General features: G+C 39.5%; 1 protein-coding gene across 8 annotated transcripts in view; it reads right to left on the bottom strand.

Annotated features, from left to right (window-relative positions):
• nrxn2b (neurexin 2b) overlaps window positions 1–22988 on the bottom strand; it is a 339687-nt gene that overhangs the window by 40208 nt on the left and 276491 nt on the right. For 7 of the 8 annotated variants that reach the window (XM_065261925.1, XM_065261926.1, XM_065261923.1 and 4 more), the window contains one exon: window positions 1577–1758. In XM_065261925.1, the coding sequence (XP_065117997.1) occupies window positions 1577–1758 (182 nt within the window). Of the gene's footprint in view, window positions 1–1576; window positions 1759–12583; window positions 13913–22988 lie in introns of those variants that run through there. The other variant, XM_065261930.2, reaches the window with a different exon arrangement.

Raw genomic sequence — 22988 nt, forward strand, 5'->3', positions numbered from 1 at the left:
TGCCGTTCGCTGAATTCTGGGTTTATATCTTAAACTGCCGCTTCAGTGCAGTATAGCCACATAGCTATGTAACCATGAGCACGATCTCCCGAGACACTACAATAGGCTACTAATAAATTATTAATATGGGCTGTTTTCTTGTACAAAATAAAATATTTTAAGTTAAATGTACAACATGTAATAAGACAAGATTCTAGAAATGTCAGTATCAAATGCCTGACAGGATATTTTCACAGACTAACACACGTCACGTCTCAGGCATAGACTACAGTATTTAAAATAGCATATATGCATTAGTTATATTTTCAATTTAATTTATAGAGCAATTCCTGCAAAGATTTTAGGTTAACTATAGTCTATAGAAGAGAGTTAGTGTATGTCGACTACCAGCGGAGTACTTGTTTTATTGTTTCTGATTTTAATTAGTTTAATATGGTCTCTGAAGCACTATAAGATTCTTTTATGAAAGTGTTTTATAAATAAAATGTATTATTATTATTATTATTATTATTATTAAGTAAACCGACTATGTGTTTAGGTCTGCCACCTTGTTATATGTCACGTGAGTGAAGAAGAGAGAGAAGAGAAACGATCGGGTCTGATTGGTGAATGAATAGGGTTTAGGTTTACACTGTGTAAGTGTGATAATGTAAATACGTGAACACATAAATGCAGGCAAATACTGTACACGCAAGTGAATCGCCGTCATTTAGAAAGAGGATCGCATTTATGAATGAATTGAGATTGTGATTCTTTTATTTAATTAATTGTGAAGCCCTAACACTTACAGATGAATGTGTGTCAAAACTCTTTAAAGTTTCTTTACATAAATATTCTTGGTTCAATAAATGTTAAGCACATTTGGCAGCAATTGTTGCATAATTTTAAACACTATAAAACCTAATCTTGACTCAACTCTTTCGTAAAGTGTATGATTAGGATTGTATAACAAATAATGCCCATTGAGCTTAACATGTATTAAAGCAAGAATATTCATTGAAACATCACACAGACAAATGAAAGAAAACTTTCTTGTACCTTAGATTAAAAAAAAAAAACTTCATCTTGTTAGATTTATAAGCTTGTTTCCTCACAGGACCTCAAAATGTCCCCACAAGGTCACAAAAACACTGGTACTCCTATCTTTGTCCCCACAACGTGATAATTACCAGGTACACACACACACACACGCACGCACGCACGCACACACACACAGGAAATGGAAATGGACCAACAACACTGCTAACTCCACCAGTTGAGGAACAGATGCCATGAACTTCATTAATTTCACTCCATTTAAGATCATTTCATTATTTAGTTAAGCATGTGTCTATGTAGCACATTGGTCCAGGAGAAACCTTGTTTTCATTTCATTGTGTACAAGCTGTATATGCTTGAAATGACTATAAAGCTACCTGATAAACACGAATGCATGCACGCAGGTCTCAATACAGCTGTAATGCTCTCTACTTGAACCCTTTCAACACACTGGTAATGCTGACATTTTAAGCCCCGCCCTCAGACAAGGCCATCAACTGTAAGCCCCGCCCTCTCCGGTCCCCAGGCGTGGTCTTACTATGTGAAGCTCCAGATAGTCTCCGAGACCCTTGGCACTTTCCACCCTAACCAGCACCGCCTCTTTCAACTGAGTGCTGAAGCCCACCGCCAGCCTGTCTGCCCGCGTGCTCGGACGGTCGTTCGGTGGCCAGGTGTAAGTGATGAGTGCTCCGCCGCGGCCGAAGATGTACGTCGTCCCAGCTGAAAGAGAAAGACAGAGAAATAAAAGTCAATCATTACAGAGGGGATTTCTGAAAAACAAAACATCGGCCACACCGCAACCATGACACAACCCATCACTGTCGCCCAACACAATAAACAGATTCAAAGCCAAAACTCAATGCACTCATCATCAGTCTGCAGCTGTTTACTCAAATATCTGACTGCTGACCAATTATCACGAGAAAAAAAGAAAACAGAAACAGAGGGAGGAGAAAAGAGAGAAAGAAAGAACTGAAGAGGATGACAAGACACAGAATGTTTTGGGCTAATAATCATAATCTTGGGCAAGAGAGAGAGAAAAAAAATCCAACACATTTCTGTGTTTTTTTCAGTCAGTGAACCTCATTTAAAAACAAAGTGTGAATATAAAATGTCTGGAAGGATCAAAAAAACACAAGTGCATCTTTCTCTCTTGCTCTTCTGTATGACTCTTCCAATCTAATTTATTTTGTTTTGCTGATGAATATGAAGAGCGAGTGATATTAGAGTCAGCCCTGGGGTGCAAGGTTTATATTGTGACATACAGTACAATAATCATTCATCATATCTGAACTGCTAAATAAAATAAAGTCAGTCTTCACAAATCTGTGTTCCTCACTCACAGAGGTTGTGTGTCAATCAGAACAGTGCTTATACTAGATTAACTATTGAGTTTTGTGTTTATCAGACCAGAGACTAGTTAAACTGCTGGTGGCTCTGCTGTCTGAAGATGAGACTAGAACAACAATGAGAAAATAATGTCTGTCTGTCCGTACACACGAAGATAAACAGTCTGCGCTACAGCTCACACACAAACAACCTTTAGCATCATAAAACAAGCGATAAAAAGACTTTTTTCGCGAGAACAGAGGTGCGGCTGTGAACTTGTATTTAAAAATCTTTATCAGAACACAAATCTCTATTCTGCCCCTCTGTGGTCATTAAAACACTGAACTTTATTAAAATTTCATGAAGCACAAAAATCTTTTAGTTCTGGCTGAATGCCGAGATTCCCGGCCCTTCTCTAATGGTGTTTATCAAAATAAAACAAACAAACTGAAGGAATGAAGCATTAAAGTCAGGCTGAGATTAAAGATAAAACATTGAGGAGGTGGGTCAGGTCTCGTGTTAAACTACACTCATCTACTACAATTGTATTAGTTGACCAATAGTAGAGCCAATAAAGTTAGTGAAAGATAAATACTGGAAATCTTTTGATTTTTGTCTGTTTGCAATGGTTTTAAGATATCCCACGCCATTATTACATCTAGACTTTGTGAACATCAGATACATACACTAGATGAACACATTTAACATGAAAGGATCCTCAAACCCAATCACAGCTGACCGAATCCTCAACCAATCAATTTGTAGCCTAAAAGGGCGTGCACATCAAAACTTTTAAACGTGTCTGAAACGCCAAGCGCTTTTTAGCTGTGATACTTGAGCTGTGAGCCGGTTGGTTGTTGTGATATTTGTCCCGCCCCTCCTCCACTGTCATTGGACGCCGTGTGAGAACTGTCATTGACGAGCGGAGCTTTTCACCCAAAGTTAAATCTCTTTCCTAGCACCGGCTTATTTGAAAAACGCAGAGCTTCCATTGTAATCAATTGAAAACATGCTCCGGCCACAGGCGTAAAAGCTTTGGTGTGCACGACCCCTTAGGGTTGCCGGTTCGAGTCTCATGCCTGGCAGGTTGCTCTGTGTGTGTGTTCACGACTTACAGTGTCAGTGACTTATCATGCCTGACATTTCCTTTATCCCCCCACCCGTCCCTCCTCGCTCTATTATTAAACGTCTTCTTATTTTTATGTCCTATGTATTTATTCATACTTTTTTAAATGTCACTGGAGTCAACAAGAGTAAAAATCTGAAATTCAAACCTGCAGTGCTCATTGTCAGCCCATTGTGCCAACAGCTGTATTAAACCCATCCTTCAGTCAGAGATATTACAGTCAATGCTCTCTCTGATCTCTCTGATGTTTATTTCTTTTTAAAGGTCTGGATCGTTCTGACTTTCAGAGTCACACACTGTATAAACACATAACTAAAATCTAACAACCACTGAGATAAAGATGAGAAACACCTGAGCAATACAACACAAACTGGATTTGTTTTCCAGCTTAATGAATTTGCATTAAAAATTATTCTGCTGAATTTCTTTCGTCTTGCAGCTGCCAAATATTTCTATTACAAAAATCTATTTAAGGTCCATTAACATTGAGTCGTGGGTATAAATAACTCCTCAGTCCTGTGGGTGGCGCTGCAGAAGTCAGTTTATGTTTATTTGCCACTTTTAATGACAAAGTAGGTGTTGCTTCAGTGTTTGTATTCTTAGAGGCAAACCTGTCAATCATCACATCAGAAGACTTCATTCAAAGCTCAACTACAGAAGCAGACATCTCACAAACGTATACTTATTTCAGGTTTAATCCTCTCATCCTCTTCTCAGAGAGAAGTCACAACTATGCAAAAAAAGAAAGAAAGGAAGGCAGATCCTAAATCAATCCCATAATTTTGCAGAAAAGATCTCTGCAATTCGCTCAGTTCTTCTTTTCACCACCACAAAATCATTGATGAACAGATGATGAATGAATAAATGAATGAATGAATGGAGTTCCCTGCAGAAACACTTCAATAACACCATAGAAACCAACCATCTGAAATATCAATATAAAAAGCATGAATGATATGTGTTTCTCTCTGCCTAACCACAGTACCTGATCCTCACGTAGTCCTCGTGCACCCAAACATTCAGCCGTTTCCTCGGGCATGGATCTTTGCAGCAGATGCTGAGAGAAGCGACAGCCATGTGGCGGTTGTGTTGTTTACCGTGTATGAAACGACCACGAATGAGTTTTTGCCTTAAGCTGCGATGGCGACACAACGAACAGCAGTGAGTTCTAGTTTAGAAACGGTTTCTTTAAAATGTCATAGCTGGTCAGGAGGATTCACACACAAATGTCTAGAAATGAGAGTAACAGCTGCCCCAATACTACTGATGTTGATCAAAGTGATCAAAGAAATGTAAGGAAGGAGGATTTAAAAGAATAATGCCTGTGTTTTATGACTTCAAAATCTATCAGGTACTGTAATACTTTACAAATCTAACAATTTCTTTGCTAAATGACTACTCACATTATTATAAATATATTCAAAAAAAGTTGATGATTTCTGAATGATTTTGGCAATATAGAGAGCATAAGGTATTATTCTGTAAAGGGTCCATACACATGAAGTTAAATGAAGGGTTTTACAGATGTAAATCTGTGGTATTGTACAGTATGTTTATGTTTCTAAAGGACAACTCAGTGTGTTTTTTTCTTTTTCTTGATAATTAATTTGTAGTTTGTTTAGTTAATATTAACATAATTAACAGCACACTAAGGTTTGAAAAAGTTATCCGGTGCTTGGATGGTGAGGTTATTTATGCACATCTATAGTTTGACATCTGAAAGACTCATCTGTGTCAACAACGACTGCTAAACACAATGTCATCACATATCACTTTATCTTTTAGTGGCACACGTGACATAATAACATCATTCACCGGCAGAGGAAAGAAATCAGAAATCCTCTTCTATAGCTGTTATTATACAGAAGAGGTTTTGATCTGGTCTCATGTATGGATATCTGGTGTGTTGCTTTATGTTTGCAGATCCCTTCAGATTAAAGCAGACAGCCATTAATGACCATCACCTCTCTCTTTTTTCATGTTGAGATCTTTATTTAATGGCTTCCTCGAGCAGTCTTTTCTTTCTGCTTGGCTTGACTGGTGAATTATTTCCCCATTAAAACACAGAAATCAAAGATAAGCATAAACCTGAGAGCGAGAGAGATAGTAGAGGATCATAGGTCTCTGTGTGTGTCCTCTCACTGATGTAGTGTAGTGTCATAAACACATTGCTCCAGGGGGACACACAGTCTTGTTAAGGTCAGAAGAAAGTGATGCTGCTTGAGGCTCTCGGTTCTGCTCTGACTGTTTCTCAACAGTAAACAAGATCATCTATATCACTAGCACACAATATCAACCATTACCCATTAACCATCTGCAGAACACCGATCCAGAAGTGAAGCTAACTGTAGGAAGATGTTTTGAAATGAAAGTATGTGGGTTCACTCTCTACCTCGTCCTCATTTCTTTCCTACACACTCATAGACGCATAAATCACATCCAAAATATCCCAGAAATCCTTAGTGGGACTCTGGTGTCCTCATTCTTTCTCAGGATATCTGACGGATGAGGTGAAGTGTCTTGACATCGATCTCTCTCCTCCTGATGGTCCATTACATCATAAAGCTAATGCACTAAAGCTGAGATCATCAACATCCTCTGCAACACATTTCATCTCTTTCAGTCTTGATCTTTTCTCTGTAGTGTTTACTACACTGTACTGTATGCACAATTACATCGGTTTAATCCTGCAGACCATCAACATACATTTGTGAATATCTTTCAAATATCTGCTTATTATAGAAACCAGTTTTCACGTGCAAATCAATAACTCAGCTAGAGTACACAGAACTAACTGTGTTTACATGGGATGAGATTTGTTGGGTATCACTACATTCAGTCCAACTAGTTATTCAAAATGCCAGCAGGAAATCTGTTGAAAGCTTTACTGTTGTATCTTTTCTCCTGAACTTGTAAATGTTTCTTCATTAACTTTATTAGTCCTTATAACCACTGAAGTGTGTTTGTGTTACAACAGAAGACTACCAAAGCCACATTATCATCATCATGTCTTCATGTCACCTCTGATCCTCTACTGACTCGTCTATTATTAGTCATGAAACTTTTTGTTGGGTGTCACCAGCATTTATAACTAATCTCTCTCTCTCTCTCTCTCTCCCTCTCTCTCTCTCTCTCTCTCTCTCTCTCTCTCTCTCTCTCTCATGAACAAAAATGCATCCTTCATGCCAGATAAAACACCAATGACTCCTAGTCTTATTTACTTCTGTCATTTAACTGCATCATTACACCTATTATGACAGAAACTCCCATCATTGTTTTGGTGTTGAAGATGTGATGTCTCATTGGTTTCTCACTGGCTATGTTTAGATGCACAAAATGTTGTCAATCCGACTGAATTCAATACTATTGAAAGTTACAACAATACAGTTTACATGCACCCTAAATATTACACCCTGATTAAAATGTTGGTTTACATGAACATTCTACAGAATCCGAACCCAACGTCTGCACAAGCGCACAGCCAGGGTTGCCAGTTTCACTTATCAAAACCATCCGAATGGACATTCAAAACTAGCCCAAAAGGATCCCAATGACTGTCCACAGCTTAAAATTATTTTGTTGATTAGTTATTGATATTTATCTTTATCCTGCAGAAAAAAAACTGGTGGAAACAGTTTAAACAGTAGCCCAAATTAAAACTCGACAAAAAGCAGAGGACTTGACAACGCTACACTGCGGACAGCATTTCTTGTCGAGTTTATGCTTTATCTCTGGATAAAAGTCAAACCACTCCAAAAGTCAGTGTACCACCCCCGTCAATATGATTCAAATTTGCATTTGATCATCTTTAAATCATATTGATTAAAGTGTTTATATGAAAGCTTTTCAATACAAGCCATCAATACGATTACAAACAGATTATTTGTTTGCATGTAAACGTATCTACTGTGTTTTTGTGTTGTATATCTGCTCATTTCACCTCAATCTCTCATTCAGCTGTCTTTAACATGCCTGATATGATACAATAACACAGATGATAACATCAGTCGATATGTACCGCAGCATTGTGTTACAGATAAACAAACACCACAGTCTTTATATATTTTTTGCTGTTCCTTAGACAGGTTAAAGGGTCAAGTGCACTGTAAAGTGAGCATCACCACATCAACATGCTGAACTTAGATCTGTCAAAGTGCTGAAGGGTTAAAAGTCAGAATGTCAACAAGACCTTGAACATCTTTATAATATATATAAAAAGTCATCTGTCATTGAAACAGGATTTGTGCGCAGCAGGATCACATGATCATCACTAAACTTCAGTAATGAGCCAATCAAAAGTCTTTGTATTAAGATCTTCTTCATTAAAGTGTGAGGTTTCTAGACGTTCTGCTCCTTCTGTTTGCCTTTAAACATTTAAAAGCAAAAGCAGCATCATCTAAAAGATTCAGCACAAGAGTTTCTAATGATCCAGTGATTAAATCAAGCAAACGGCCTTCACCGCTGAGCCGAGACCAGAAGCAGAGGAGCAACTGTCTGGACGAGAGAGAAATCCTGAATAATTCAAGCATCAGAACATCACATCAATAATTCATCATCTCAATCGGATCAAGGTACGTTCAACAAAACCCAGCACACGTCATAACGAAAGAAAGAATGAAGGAGAAGTGCATTTATCTCAGATTCACTGTTTCACCGAGCGTGTCATTAAAGAAGTGATGGTGCCAATGAGAGGGATGTGGAGATAAACGTGCATCGAAATGCTTTCCAGTTAGTCTGAGATTAAACAGATGACTGATGTGATTCAGACCAAATACTTTATGTACATCAATCTTAATCACACCTATAGATGAGCAATTTTATTCAGATACTTTACTGATAATCACACTTTTGTACAATAGAGTATCTCTCCTCAATATGTCATTTATGTTATGTGAGTTTTATAATGATTATGGGCACAAACTAACATGAGGTTAACAGAGTTATTTGACATAGTTACACAGGGCCGAGGGATCTCACTGTCAGAAGATGATCTCATGTGAATTTTTAAAAGGTTTTGATGTGTTTTTGTTAAGATATACTGAAACAGGGTGTTTTGGAGGCATGGAGTTGGGTTTGTACGCCACCAAATACAACCTTATATTATTTGATTAAATTACATTATTAATCTTATAATGTTAATGTTAATCTTAGATTATATTATATTAATCACTGTCTTCTTACCTAAAACATAACACCATTTTGAAACATATCAGCAACTCCTAGTAACTGATAGCTGTGATTGAAAACATTTTTACACAGCAGCGGGGTTAGTTGTCACACAGCCTCAGGTATACAATGATAATGAAATGAAAACAATATAAATAGTATTCATCAAAATCATAACTCAATATCAGGAAATAACTCAATATTAGGATTTTTTACCCTTTCAAAATAATGTATTTCTATGCACAGCTGCATAACACAAGGATGTTTAGATGAAGGATGATGGATGGATGAATGTGTGGATATCTATCTATTATAGGCAGATATATAAACAATATAAACACCTTTAGTATATAGACAGAATTTGATTGAATTATAGTGACAACAAACCCTTATTTGTAGTAGAGATGTGTGAATTAAAACATAATTAATCTAACTAGATATATTTGAGCCAAAACAAAAATACTAGGTCGTGCCTCGTGCCCTGCTCTCTCCTATAATATAAACTACAGACGGCAAATACGAATGAAAGATTATCAGATACAGACGTACAGTAACAAACATGAGTCTCATACACTGCTGAGGTGAATGGATGAAAGTTTGTAATCATTGATCGTGACAACAGATTCATCTGCATGTCAGATATTAGCGAATGAAATTACAGCGTTTATAAAAGTGAACTCTATGCTGAAAATTAGGGCACCTACTTTCCATCATGTTTTTATTTCTATCTCTAGAGAGCATCTTATATACAGCAGTAGACAGAATACAAACACATCTGTAATGTAAATACACATCATTCATTCTCTCAACATTGCTCTGATGTAACAGCAAAACACAATGAACTTACTTTATTTACTACTCATGACTGCAGGAAAACTTTAGTATAGGGACCAATTCTGACTTTTAACTAGTGTCTTATTAGCTTACATATTAGCGGTTTATTAGTGCTTATAAATGACAAATTAATGCCTTGTTCTGCATGACCATATTTAACATCCCTTAACCCAATCCAATACCTAAACCTAACGTCTACAACAACTACCTTATTAGCTATTAATTATCATTAAATTGGGAGTTTACTAAGGCAAAAGTCATAATTAATAATCAATAAGTGTTCCCCATACTAAAGTGTTACCATAAGTTCTTATTTCTGACGAGACATATGTCTTTTCTCAAAGCCAAACCATAAAAGAGACAGAATGAACTGATTTAATGACATACACCAGGGTTCCCCAAATCTTACCCTGGAGAGCCGGAGCACTGCAGAGTTTAACTCCAACCCTGATCAAACTAATCAAGGTCTTCATGATCACTAGACAATCACAGGTGGGTCAGTTTGATTAGGGTTGGACCTGAACTCAGTAGTGCTCCGGCCCTCCAGGGTAAGATTTGGGGAACCCAGAAATAAATCAAACTCATGCAGTAGTTCTTAAACTTTTTAGGCCAGCACTCAAATATCTAAATATCTTGAATATATGCTGATTAAAGGTATAGCGGAAGATTTTCCCAAATGTTTGAAAAGAAACGCCCAGTTTGTGACTTGTGCCAGGGCAAGCAGCGCTAATCATAGCTTACATCAACTTTTACTGGCAGTGATTTTAAATGGATTTCTCCAAATAGCATAACAAACTTTACCTGTCGACTAGAAACTTCACGACTGAGGCATCAGTGGGAAGCCCAACCTGTGTGAAAAATTCTCCCAAAAACACTCTGCTCTTGTTTCTTTCTTCAGAGGCCTTTCTCTTCTTGTCATGCAATTCGTAAACACTTTTTCTCATGCTACCCTCAGACTTTTTGAAAAAACACGTTGATAACGTGAGCTTCAATGAATGGTTGAAAGCGTACAGTAGCTCACCACACATTAGGGCTGTGCAAAAAACCGCCTGCGATTCTCAGGCGTGTTTCATCAGTAAAGATCGTTCTGTGATTAGAAGTAAATCGCCATCAGCTGCTTTCAGATGGAGCGGCATTTACTTCACAGACCCGTAGTACACAGAGAAGCTAGGCAAAATCGCATAGATTATCGGAGCTGATTTTCCTCGAAGCTGATTTTATCGGAGCTGATTTTCCTGGACAGTTGTAATATTATTATCATAGTTTCACAGAGAACTAAAAAAGCTACGTTATCCATACTCCATATTTTAGTTTTAATAAAAAACTACTTCTAAAACAAAATATAAAAATATTGAAAGGTATGCTGCTGGACACTTGCTGGATACTGCTGAGGAGAGCTCTCAAAAATAATTGACCCTTTAACAGCTCACACGATCAAATAGCCTGCGTGCGCATTTAGGCAACAGAAGTGGTGTTATTCCCCATTGATTCTAGCGTGTTAGCTACCCAGAAAGTTTATTAAAACAGTTTCCCAGCATCAAAATGTCTGGTTGTTGCGTTGGTTGCACTAATATAATATACCAATATACGTATATCTGTATCTGGACACTATATTTGTCCATAAAGTCAACTTTTTAAAATAACTTTCTCCATCTGTGTTGCTTCACTGCTGATTCTTGCTGTATTTCCATGTCATCATTGTGTACAAACAGTAAAAGGGTCTATATAACAGAGCGACCGAATTCACATATTATAGACCATTAAGAGTGGCTCCATGTGTCATTTGGCAATGTGTTTTTAAAATGATGTGCATGGGACAAATCGCATTTATTACAAATATAAATGAATACAAACCGAATGTTTGACGGAATGTTATTTGACCCGAATCTAAGTAACAAATCAGACAACATACTGTAGACGAGAAAGGTGGTGGTGTGTGGAAAAAGACTCTCCGGTGTTCTGCGGTCCCATGCAGCTGCTACACACATGATTGCAGACAGTATTTAAAGTTTAATATATAGCCTTGATTTCTGGTGTAAACTCGCAAAACGTCCCCAAAATTAACTTGAATGCGGGGGAGGTACCGCCCAGATTGAGAAACGCTACTATAAAGTGTCAGATGTCTTTATTGTCCTAATACTCAGTTTGAGACAGTTTTTGTTTCCTGTGTAAAACCATTTCAAAAATCAGCAGACGTGACGCCTATTCACTGCTAAACTGCCAAGCCTTCACAGACAGACTACAAGACTAACCTACATAATCCTAACCCTAACCCTACATAACCTCAAACCAGGTGTGATGTCCAAGTCTTATCTGTCCAAAACTTAAGAATGTTCTACAAAACCAAGTCAATCTGACCGTGTGTTTTAACCACTGATCTGGAATCTGATCTCATCATCAGACAATTTCAATGTACAGACAGCCTCTATAGAGTAAAGCTTAAGCTGTTCTTGATCATTTTTACTTCTGTTGAGTAGATTTTTGTTTTGCTTTTCCCTGAGGCAGAAACTGAACGTTGACACAGAAGTGAGCTCTAGCTGTCAGACTCCAGCGCACCGAGGGTCATTTCTGGCTTTATTATGCACAATTCAATAGCTGAGAAAACCAAGATGCAAAAGAGCTGCAATCTAATTGTGAAACAAAGACTTGGACTGCATTGTAGAGTTTCCAAGCACCTCTGAGTCTCATATTTACCAAAAACAAAATCAAACTAATTACAACCATGTGCAATAATAAGTAGACCTGAACATCAACACTGACACACAGTAGAGATCTCTGGAGGACATCAACACTGACAGATGAGATGAAAGACCCAGAAAGAGTCCAGATTAAACCTTCAAAAACATTCAAATGACAAGACAAACATGTTGAAAAGTTTGACTATGGCGATTGACTGATGACTTCACAGTTAGAGTCGAATATATCAATATTGTTTGGAGTCGAGTTAATGATGTATTACAGGAATGACAGCAGACTACAAGACCTGAACACTAATGGACTGAAGCTGTGACAGAATTATGAGGAAAAAACACAACCACTAGAGGATCAAACATCTTCCTGTAGAAGAAAAGCCATCAGACCATCACTTACCATGATTCCCTCGTGTCAGGAAGGGCATCCGGTTAATGGCGATGGGCACCGTGCCGTGTTTGTTGTGGAAATGATGAACGTGATGAGTTGTGCTCAGACTGGACGAAACTCTAGCGGAAACCGCCGGGCCCGGAAAGACGAGCAATGCTACTGAGAGAACTAGTCGCCATAAACCAGAACCGTTAACCCAGAGGGACCTGGGCGGAGCTAAAGCCGAAGCCGGTGGATACGGCGCTAATCCATTCATCAGATAAAAAGCCGTGAGGGCGGAGGAGAGAGGAGGCGGGGCTTCTGTGCCACGCCTCCTCAAGTGACAAAAACAGCAAGACATGTTGTTAATCCAGGCCGATATCCATAAATTCCAGAGATTCCCTCACCTGGCAATCTGCCTTGAACGGTGACAAATCTTGATAAATTATGTTCCTAAAGAAAACAACAAGCCTGTAAGCAATAAAAAATGCCTGGATGACAAAAAACATGGATAAAAAATCTAAATTTCCAAGAGCAAATCCAAAGCTGAGCTTACCCAAACCATCAAAACAAGAACATTTTTCAATTATCCAAAATTAACAGATATAAGATTACTGAAACTTAGAAACATTTCTAGAAAGATCTACAATGAAAACATTAAGCTGTGACGGATAATCCATCTAAAGTCCAGAAGAGGACAAACAGCATCATTCTGTAAAGACAGGAGATCTGAATGCTGGACCGAATCTGTGACAGATCTGAGCTGATGGTCCAATCCATGAATCTTCTTTCAAATCATCAAACCTCCAGAGACGAGCAGAAGACATAGCGCTGTTAAAAGAAGCCAAAAAAACCCATAAATTATTCCAACTCAGAACGGACGACCAGGTAAGGGAAATAAAAGCATCCCGTCGTCATCTAAAATCATTCTCAGCCTCCTCCTTATCAAATCAGCCTCTGTTTTTCCTCGGATCTCTGTCTGTTTCCAGGCCTCTGATTAACTTCAGTTTCCTGTGGTAGAAATACGTTTTTCCCATACGAGCCGAGTCCTGGGATCTTGCATCGTTTCTCGGCACGGCCGGTCGACAGAGGGAGCGTCTGCTCGGAGCGGGAAGGTCTCATGCTAATGAAACGAGACTCTGCAGCATCGCAGCATCCATCCTCTTGCTGAATCCTGATCGCTCTCTCTCTCTCTCTCTTAGCGACGGTTACCGCGGCAGCGACACGAGGGAAACAGAGAGACAAGAGGAGACGATTCACTCGTGTAGAAGCGCTGGCCAAGATCGCTGGAGAACGAGCGAGACGCTGCGTACATGAGATGAATCGAGAGGAGAGAGACGGAGGAGGTGGGAGGGAGAGGCAGTGATCGAGGCGTGTACACGCATATACACAAACTGACTCTTGCTGCTCTCAATGACTAATTTAATCTCAACACTGTACGTCCTTTCACCACTTCACAAATGATTTAATGTCTCCATTGCGTCTACTAGATGAGAATAAATAAAGAGCTAAAGGAGACTTTTGCTTTATAGTTTTCTCTCTAAAGGGAAAAAGACCTCAATAATCTCAGACACCGCATATCTCTCGACCCGTGTTTCAAACCAGATCTCAAACTGTGAGCAGATCTGTGCACACCTGCATGTAAGAGATGGGTGAAACCTGGAACCTGATGAGAAGCTATGAATAATCACAAGATAAGAAAATATTCTTGAATGTGTGAAATAAAACTGGGGCTGAAGTCAGAGATCTCTAACATCACACAAGATCAGATCATCATCAAACTAGACGTACAGATGACAGATGACCAGAACCTTCAGCCCTTCAACTAATACTGTTGCATCGCACAGAGAAGATGACAGCACAAGACTGAATTAAAACAATTACATGGCCAATTAAAGACACAAATGAGTCCACTGCTCTGTGATCTGTAGTTATAAATAAAGTGCAAATAGAAAGAAATGACACAAAGGCACAGACAGAGAAACACTTTAGATGAGGAACTTCTGTGAAACATATCTTCTGTTTGTCCAATCCTTTCATTCGCTCTGTATCCTCCTTAAACTGCACCCCAGGTTAAAGGTGGGAGGATTTTGTTCCCCAGATGTAAATCTTAAGGTGAGTATCTGATTGGCCATTGGATGATGTCATTACACTTACAGAATGAGTGAGAATAAAACAACGGCTAAAATCTGACCTCACTCATGAACCCTAAAAGGACCGACAGTCTTAGAAATGGCTATAATAAAAAACATTGGATCAAGAAATAAATGCTGAGTGTGTTCATGTGTCCTGAAAGAGGTGTGGTTTTTCGAGAGCGCTTTAATATATTTGTGACCCATGCTGGCAAAATGAGTCAAAATGAAAATGCATTATTTATATTTTGACATTCTCTATTAAAAAATCTTCAAAAAGATGTTTGATTTCTTGGAATCTGACAAAGAACGACAGAGCTGCACGTGTTTGAAGTTAACAGAGTCAGCAAAGTTAATTTAGAAAAAAATCCAGTTAAAGACTTTTTAAGTTTCAAAAGCAAAATCACTGCATCCATATATATATAAGGGTGATTTCCTGGACAGGGATTAAGTCTAGTCCCAGACTAAAATGCTTGTTTGAGCTCTCAACTCTCAACCAAACTGTTCGTGGACTCCTTTCACTTCCATAGTATGAAAAAAGAATACTATGGAAGTAAATGTGGTACATGAACGGTTTAATTACAAATATTTCTCAATATATAATATATATATATATATATATATAGACCACATATATTTCTTTGTGTTAATAGGGGTCATCAAAAGCTCCAGAAAGCACAAACATCCATAACTGAAGTCATAAAATCAGTGCCTGAAATCACAACTTCACAGCATTTCAATAAAATTATACAAATTTGTTTGCGTTCAGCTGAAGTCATACTGTACATCAGGGATGGCACGAGGATCAATGAATTACAAACAGTAATTAGACAAACAGAACCTAACTGAGATGTATGTATAGAGTACTGTAGATCAGGCTGTTCTGAAAACAGTTCACTCATGTTAGCGACACACAGAAGAACAGAAGTTATTACATTTTCATTGGGAAGAATGAAAAAATCATTATTAAGCAACTGTAAATACTCTGTCTTTCTCTTTATATCTGATGAATATTAAAACAATCTTCCTGTGGTTCAGAGATCATTGGGGTCCTGCTGAGGAGACTTTAAAGCAACTCTATGTAGTTTTTTTTACCTTTTTTACCTTTTTTACCTTTTATGTCTCTAAAATGATTTCAGTGATAGAACAACTTTTAACTGGACAAATTGTACTGTTGCTGCAACCTGAGCAGCCTCCTAGCTGCTACAAGCACACTCTGAAAGTGGCGGTGGAGGGTAGAGCACACCGCCCCGCCCCTCCCCCTGCCTGCAGAAGAGTGTCTGATACCAGGCACTGTTGCACTTTTCAACCACATGGGGGAGCTGTAAGTCATTTTTACATGGAAACTACATAGTGTTGCTTTAAACAGCAGTGTATGAATGAAGAACAGATGAGAGAAAGACAGATAGATGAGATGATCAGCTGTCATAGAGGCTTTAGATAAGAGTTGGATGTTTCTGAGATGTCAGTACTCATATACGGTCAATACACTTTAACATTCAGGACTCAGAAGCTCTTCACATTATGCACATGTATCCACACACAGAAGTCAATCCCAGAATGCACTGCAAATTTTTTGAAATTCAGAGGCGGTTTCCCAGACAGGGATTAGACTAGTCCTAGATTAAATAAGAGCTGTCTGTTGTGTATTGAAGTGACGTCATCGACGTCATCACGTATGTCTGGAAAAGTAAAGTGAAGAGATAAGTTCAATCTGGTGTCCGTGTGATTCAATTCGAAACATATAACTTCAGAAAGGTTATAACATTGGCGACGAGGATGGGATGTTAATATAAGGACTAACTCGTAGTTAAATCTGAAAGTGAGTTAGACGCGTGTCACGCAGTCGTTTTTTTTCAGTTTGTTGAAAAGTTTAACGGAGATAGACGGCGTGCGTGAAAGATGGATGGTACCGTTCCCAAGTTCGACTGTTACAGCGATCCAGCCACGTTGGGCCCACGGTGGACAAGATGGCTAAATGCTTTTGAACTTTTTGCCGATGGAAAGGGTTTGATCCTGACTAATGATGCAAGCGATGCTACAAAACAAAGACGGAGGGCTTTGCTTTTACACCATGCTGGGACCGACGTGCAGGATATTTTCTCCACACTCGCCGACACGGGAGGGCCAACGGATTATGCGCGAGCAGTAACAGCACTGAATGCATACTTTGTGCCTCAGGTAAACACGGCATTCGCAAGACAGACGTTTTATCAGCTAAAGCAGAAGACGGGACAGACCGCACAACAGTTTGTTACATGTTTAAGACAAGCGGCAAAAGATTGTGATTTTGGAGCTGATAAAGACAATCAAATAAGGGATGCTGTTTTAAGTCGGTGCAACTCTGAATACGTGCGTAGAAAATTGCTAGAGGAAGGCACGGATTTGACACTTGCTCGCACTTTAGAAATAGCTGCACAATGTGAACGTGTTGAACTGCAGATGGCGGCGATGCACATTTCTCCAGAGGCTGAAGTTAAAGAGACGGTGAGTCTTGTGTCCAGAAAAGTAGCAAGAGATCAGAAAAAACGAATGCAGTACAGTAAAGGAAATACAGATTCAAACAAAACATGCTACAGATGCGGACAGACAGGCCATTTTGCAAAAGATTATAAATGTCCCGCACGTGGAAAATTATGCAGAAAGTGCAACGGAAGAGATCATTTTGCACAAATGTGTAAAACAAAGGAAAGATCGAAGCAGACAGTTAAAAGAGTTGAATCTGATGAGAAGAATCAAGAGTTTGCATTTGTTGTAAAAGAACAACACAACATGGACAAATTAACATTCTTAGTTGGAGGTGTCAAGCTACCCATGTTAGTTGACTCGGGTGCAACAAGCAACATAGTGGATGAAGAAACGTGGGAAATATTGAAAGGCAAAATGATCAAGTGCAGTTCTGCTAAAACAGACAAAAAACTGTATGCATACTCATCAAGTGAACCCCTGCCAGTGAAAGGAATTTTCTGGTGTGACGTCGGAATCGGAGAACGCAGCACAAAAGCTGAGTTTACAGTTATTTGCGGGAGAGGTGAGCCACTGCTTGGAAAAGATACAGCAGTTGAATTAGGAGTGCTGAGGATTGGAGCTAATGTCGCAGTGGTGAGTGACGTGATGTCCATGATACGACAGCAATACCCCAAATTGTTCTGTGGAGTAGGCAAACTAAACACAAAACAAATTAGTTTGCACATAGACAACACAGTGACTCCTGTTGCACAGCCCCTTAGACGTGTTCCGTTCCATCTTAGAGAGGCTGTTGAGAAAAAAATTAATGAGCTGCTCCACATGGACATTATTGAGAAAGTCAATGGAGCAACCCCTTGGGTAAACCCAGTTGTCATTGTGCCCAAAGCAAACGGGGAAATAAGGATGTGTTTGGATATGAGACAAGCAAACACCGCAATCATTCGTGGGAGGTTTCCGATCCCCACGGTGGATGAACTGTTGCAAGGAATGAATGGATCAGTTGTTTTCAGCAAACTAGATCTGAAATGGGGGTATCATCAGCTGGAATTGACTCCAGAATCGAGAGACATCACTACCTTTGCCGTTCATAATGGTATATATAGGTTCAAAAGACTGGTGTTTGGAGTTTCATCAGCGAGCGAGCAGTACCAGCATGAAATAGCCACTGTTCTGGCTGGCATCGAAGGAGTAGAGAACATATCAGATGACATCATCATCCATGCACAGAACAAAGAGACTCACGAGAGAAGAATGCATGCAGTACTAAAGAGACTGGAAAGCTGCGGCTTGACTCTGAATGTAGAGAAGTGCCAGTTTAACATGGACAAGTTGGTGTTTATGGGCATGCTGTTGTCAGAGAAAGGCATAGGCCCAACAGCAGAAAGGGTGAGAGCAGTCGTGGAGGCAAGAGAGCCTGAAAACGTTTCAGAGGTGAGAAGTTTTCTTGGTTTAGCTGGCTACAGTAGCCGTTTCATACCTCAGTTCGCAAGTATCTCTGAACCTCTGCGCAGACTGACAAAAAAAGATGCCAAATTTCATTTTGGAACTGAACAAAAGAAAGCATTCAAAATTCTCAAAGACAAGTTGGCCGAGGCCACAACACTTGCGTATTTTGACAAGGACGCACCAACAAAAGTCATTGCTGATGCTGGACCAAAGGGAATTGGAGCAGTACTAGTGCAGGACCAACAAGGAGGAACAGTTCCTGTCTGTTATGTGAGCAGGAGTTTGACAGAGTGTGAACAAAGATATTCGCAAACAGAACGAGAAGCACTTGCTTTGGTGTGGGCGTGTGAACGATTACACCCTTACGTTTATGGACGAAAGTTCGATCTGGTCACAGACCACAAAGCGTTAGAGGCAATCTACAGCCCTCGCTCAAAACCATGTGCACGAATCGAAAGGTGGGTCTTGAGATTACAGCCATACGATTTCCGAGTTATTCACATACCTGGAACACACAACATTGCGGATCCTCTGTCACGCCTGCTGGGCCCATCTGCCAAAGGTGAGATACACACACATAAAGCAGAAGAATATGTGCGCTTTATAGCTGTTTGTGCAACACCCTATGCTCTGACCACCAAAGAAGTCGAGCGGATTTCAGCAGAGGATGGGGAATTACAGACACTGAGAACGGCCATTCAAACAGGTTGTTTCGATGACTGCCCTGCATACAGGCATATTGCGGGTGAGCTATGTGTCATTGGCCGAATAATACTCAGAGGAACAAGAATTGTTTTGCCACAGTCACTGAGAGGAAGAGCATTACAGTTGGCTCATGAGGGTCATCTTGGCGTTGTAGGAACAAAACAACACCTCAGAACAAAGGTTTGGTGGCCCGGAATGGACAGGGCTGCAGAAAGATTTGTGAGGACATGTCACGGGTGTCAGCTGGTAGCAAAACCAGATGTTCCAGAACCACTGTCACCCACAGCGATGCCTGATGGGCCATGGCAAGACTTAGCCACAGACTTGCTCGGGCCTTTTCCTGATGGACATTCGATTCTTGTTGTTGTTGACTATTACAGCAGGTATTACGAATATGCAATTCTCAAGTCCACAACAGCAGAGAAAGTGATTGACCGCTTAGAAGACATTTTTAGTCGGCATGGACTTCCCTTAACAATCAGGTCAGATTGTGGACCACAGTTTAAGTCTAGTCAGTTTCAGACATTTTGTCGGGAAAATGGCATACACCATTTTAAAACGACTCCAAAGTGGGCACAGGCAAACGGAGAAGTAGAAAGACAAAATGCATCACTGATGAAACGAATACGGATTGCCCAAGCTGAGGGCCAGGACTGGAAAAGAGAGCTTCGTAAATATGTGACTATTTACAGGTCAATTCAACATGCCACAACAGGCAAAAGTCCAGCAGAACTTCTTTTTCAGAGGAAGATAAGAGGAAAGTTACCAGATATTACAACACCACACTGTGATCTTGAAGCTCGAGACAAAGATGCAGAGCAGAAAGGAAAAGCTAAGATACACACAGACAACAGACGAGGTGCTAAGTCATCAGACATAGAGGTTGGAGATCAAGTGCTTGTGAAGCAAGATAAAATAGACAAGTTCACAACAACATTTCAAAGCACACCCCACAAGGTCATACACAGAGAAGGTAACAGTGTTGTCGTTCAGTCACCCACGGGAGCAACATATGCACGGAACACAACATTTGTCAAAAAGTTTCATTCTGAGGAAATGCCAGCAGTGAGTGATGAAATCAAACGTGATCAAGAGACAAGGTATGATGTGGAGCAAAAGGGAAATGCAGATGAATTCAAAATGAACTGTGAAACAACTCAGAGAGAGGAACAGATTTCCACACCATGCAGGCCTCAGAGAAAAATCAAATTGCCTGAAAGGTTTAGAGACTATGTTATAGAGTGATTAATGAAAATCAAAAAAGTATTGACAAAGAGATGTTAAGTGCTGTTTAAAAAAAAAAAAGGGAAGAGAGAGTTGTGTTATGGTTTAATACACTTGTTTTAAAATCACTGGTTTAAAAAAAAAAAAGGAAAACACTGATGTTCTATTCAGTTGTAAAAGCTGCATAATGTTGCATGTGTTTGAATATGCTGAACTGTTTGACGTTTAAGTTGAATGAATGTAAATGTGAATGAGAACTTTAGTGGGGTAAGTTCATATTCAAGTAAAGGGGGGATGTTGTGTATTGAAGTGACGTCATCGACGTCATCACGTATGTCTGGAAAAGTAAAGTGAAGAGATAAGTTCAATCTGGTGTCCGTGTGATTCAATTCGAAACATATAACTTCAGAAAGGTTATAACACTGTCCACACTGAAAACAACTTTAAACTAGTTATACTTCATAATTAAACTAAGGTCTAGTCCTGGCTTTAACTAATCTCTGTCCAGGGAAACCATCCCAATATTTCTCTAAATTGGTGGAAAAATCACGAAAAACATACAAGATTACAATAATGACTGAAAACATCAATGGAGTTTTCCAACAATCACATAAACACATCGAGCTGAAGTCAAATCACAACAACACTCAACATCAATGTGAATGATTCCTTACACAACTCATACACTTGTAGGACAGATCTATACATCTCTCTCTCTCTCTCTCTCTCAGTTTGAGATTAGGTGAATTTTAATTTATCATCTGTGCTTGATGTGGATTCAGTAGAGAGCACAGCAGACTGAGACGTCTTTAATTTATCAACTAATTGGACGATCGGTTTGTGACTAGAAATCTGACACTGGTAGAGATTTGAGTCACAGAAAGACAAAAAAAACTTTATTTCTAAAATCTTTGTGTGGTTTAATTGTGTTTGTTTGCCGATGTTTCACGCTGTTAATCCCAGCAGATGCAGCTACAACTACAACACAACCAATTACAGCAAGACTTTCTGTGTGTGTGTGTGTGTGTGTGTGTGTGTGTGTTTGTGTGTGTGTGTGTGTGTGTGTGTGTGTGTGTGTGTGTGTGTGTGTGCGTGTGTGTGTGTGTGTGTGTGTTTGTGTATGAGCAAACAGACACAAGCTAATACAAATCCCCACAGGATATGACATCACAGATGAGACTTAAAACACATTACTGTATCTCTTAGATAATAACCAGATATTTACACACAAGTGCTCCTGATCATGACACAGTCTGCTCTGAGTTGTTGCCATGGCACTGCTGGTTGGTTGCTAAGGTGGTTGGAGGTGGTTTGAAGTTGTTGCTATATGGTTGCTAGGGGTGATTTGGATGGTTGCCAGGACACTGCAAGGCAGTGGAGTGATAGACAGCAAACGTTCTTACTGATGTGATGTCACACACAACTACAGCTGAAGATGAATACTGAGAATTACAGTAGTACAGTACAAGTGACAGACAGACAGAGAGAGATACAGACAGACAGACGCACACAGACAGAGAGACAAACAGACAGACAGACGCACACAGACAGAGAGACAAACAGACAGACAAAAGGACAGACAGAAAGAAACACAGACAGAAAGACAGATAGAGACAGATAGACAGACGCACGCAGGCAGACAGACAGACAGACAATATACAGACAGATATACAGAGACAGACAGACAGATGCACACAGACAGAAAGACAGACAATTTACAGACAGAGAGAGATACAGACAGACAGAAGCACACAGCAGAGAGACAAACAGACAGACATACAGACAAAAGGACAGACAGACAGAAACACAGACAGAAAGACAGATAGAGAAAGACAGACAGATAGACAGATGCACGCAGACAGACAGACAATATACAGACAGATATACAGAGACAGACAGATATAGAGACAGACAGACAGATGCAGACATACAGACAGACAAAAGGACAGAAAGACAGACAGATGCACACAGACAGACAGACAGACAGACATACAGAAAAAAGGACAGACAGACAGAAACACAGACAGATGCACACAAACAGAAAGTCAGATAGAGGCAGACAGACAGACAGACCGAGAGAAAGAGAGACAGAAAGACTAATAAGGGATCATTTAAAATGAGTTTAAAGAGAAATATATTTACTCTTCTTCACTGACACTGCTGTTTCTGTAGTAATGAATAGAAATATAAATGATCAAATATGATAAGACATTTAAGCTCATCTCAGCTGATATGTAGATCCTGTAAAGTGATTCATGTGGTCTGTATCGCAGGGTAAGGGAGTTGGACAGAATCTTGGGCTCAGTATTAAATGAGACACTGCAGTAGTTCTGCATCAGCGTATCGATTCCCTCTCGGCTACAGATCTGATTTCTTCTCTGAGAAGAGAGCAGTCGTCTGTGTCTCTATGAACTCGTCTCTTAATCTAACCCAGTAAATAAATACTGAAGAAAGATCAG

Source organism: Paramisgurnus dabryanus, chromosome 2 (assembly GCF_030506205.2).
Source record: "Paramisgurnus dabryanus chromosome 2, PD_genome_1.1, whole genome shotgun sequence".
Taxonomy (NCBI): domain Eukaryota; kingdom Metazoa; phylum Chordata; class Actinopteri; order Cypriniformes; family Cobitidae; genus Paramisgurnus; species Paramisgurnus dabryanus.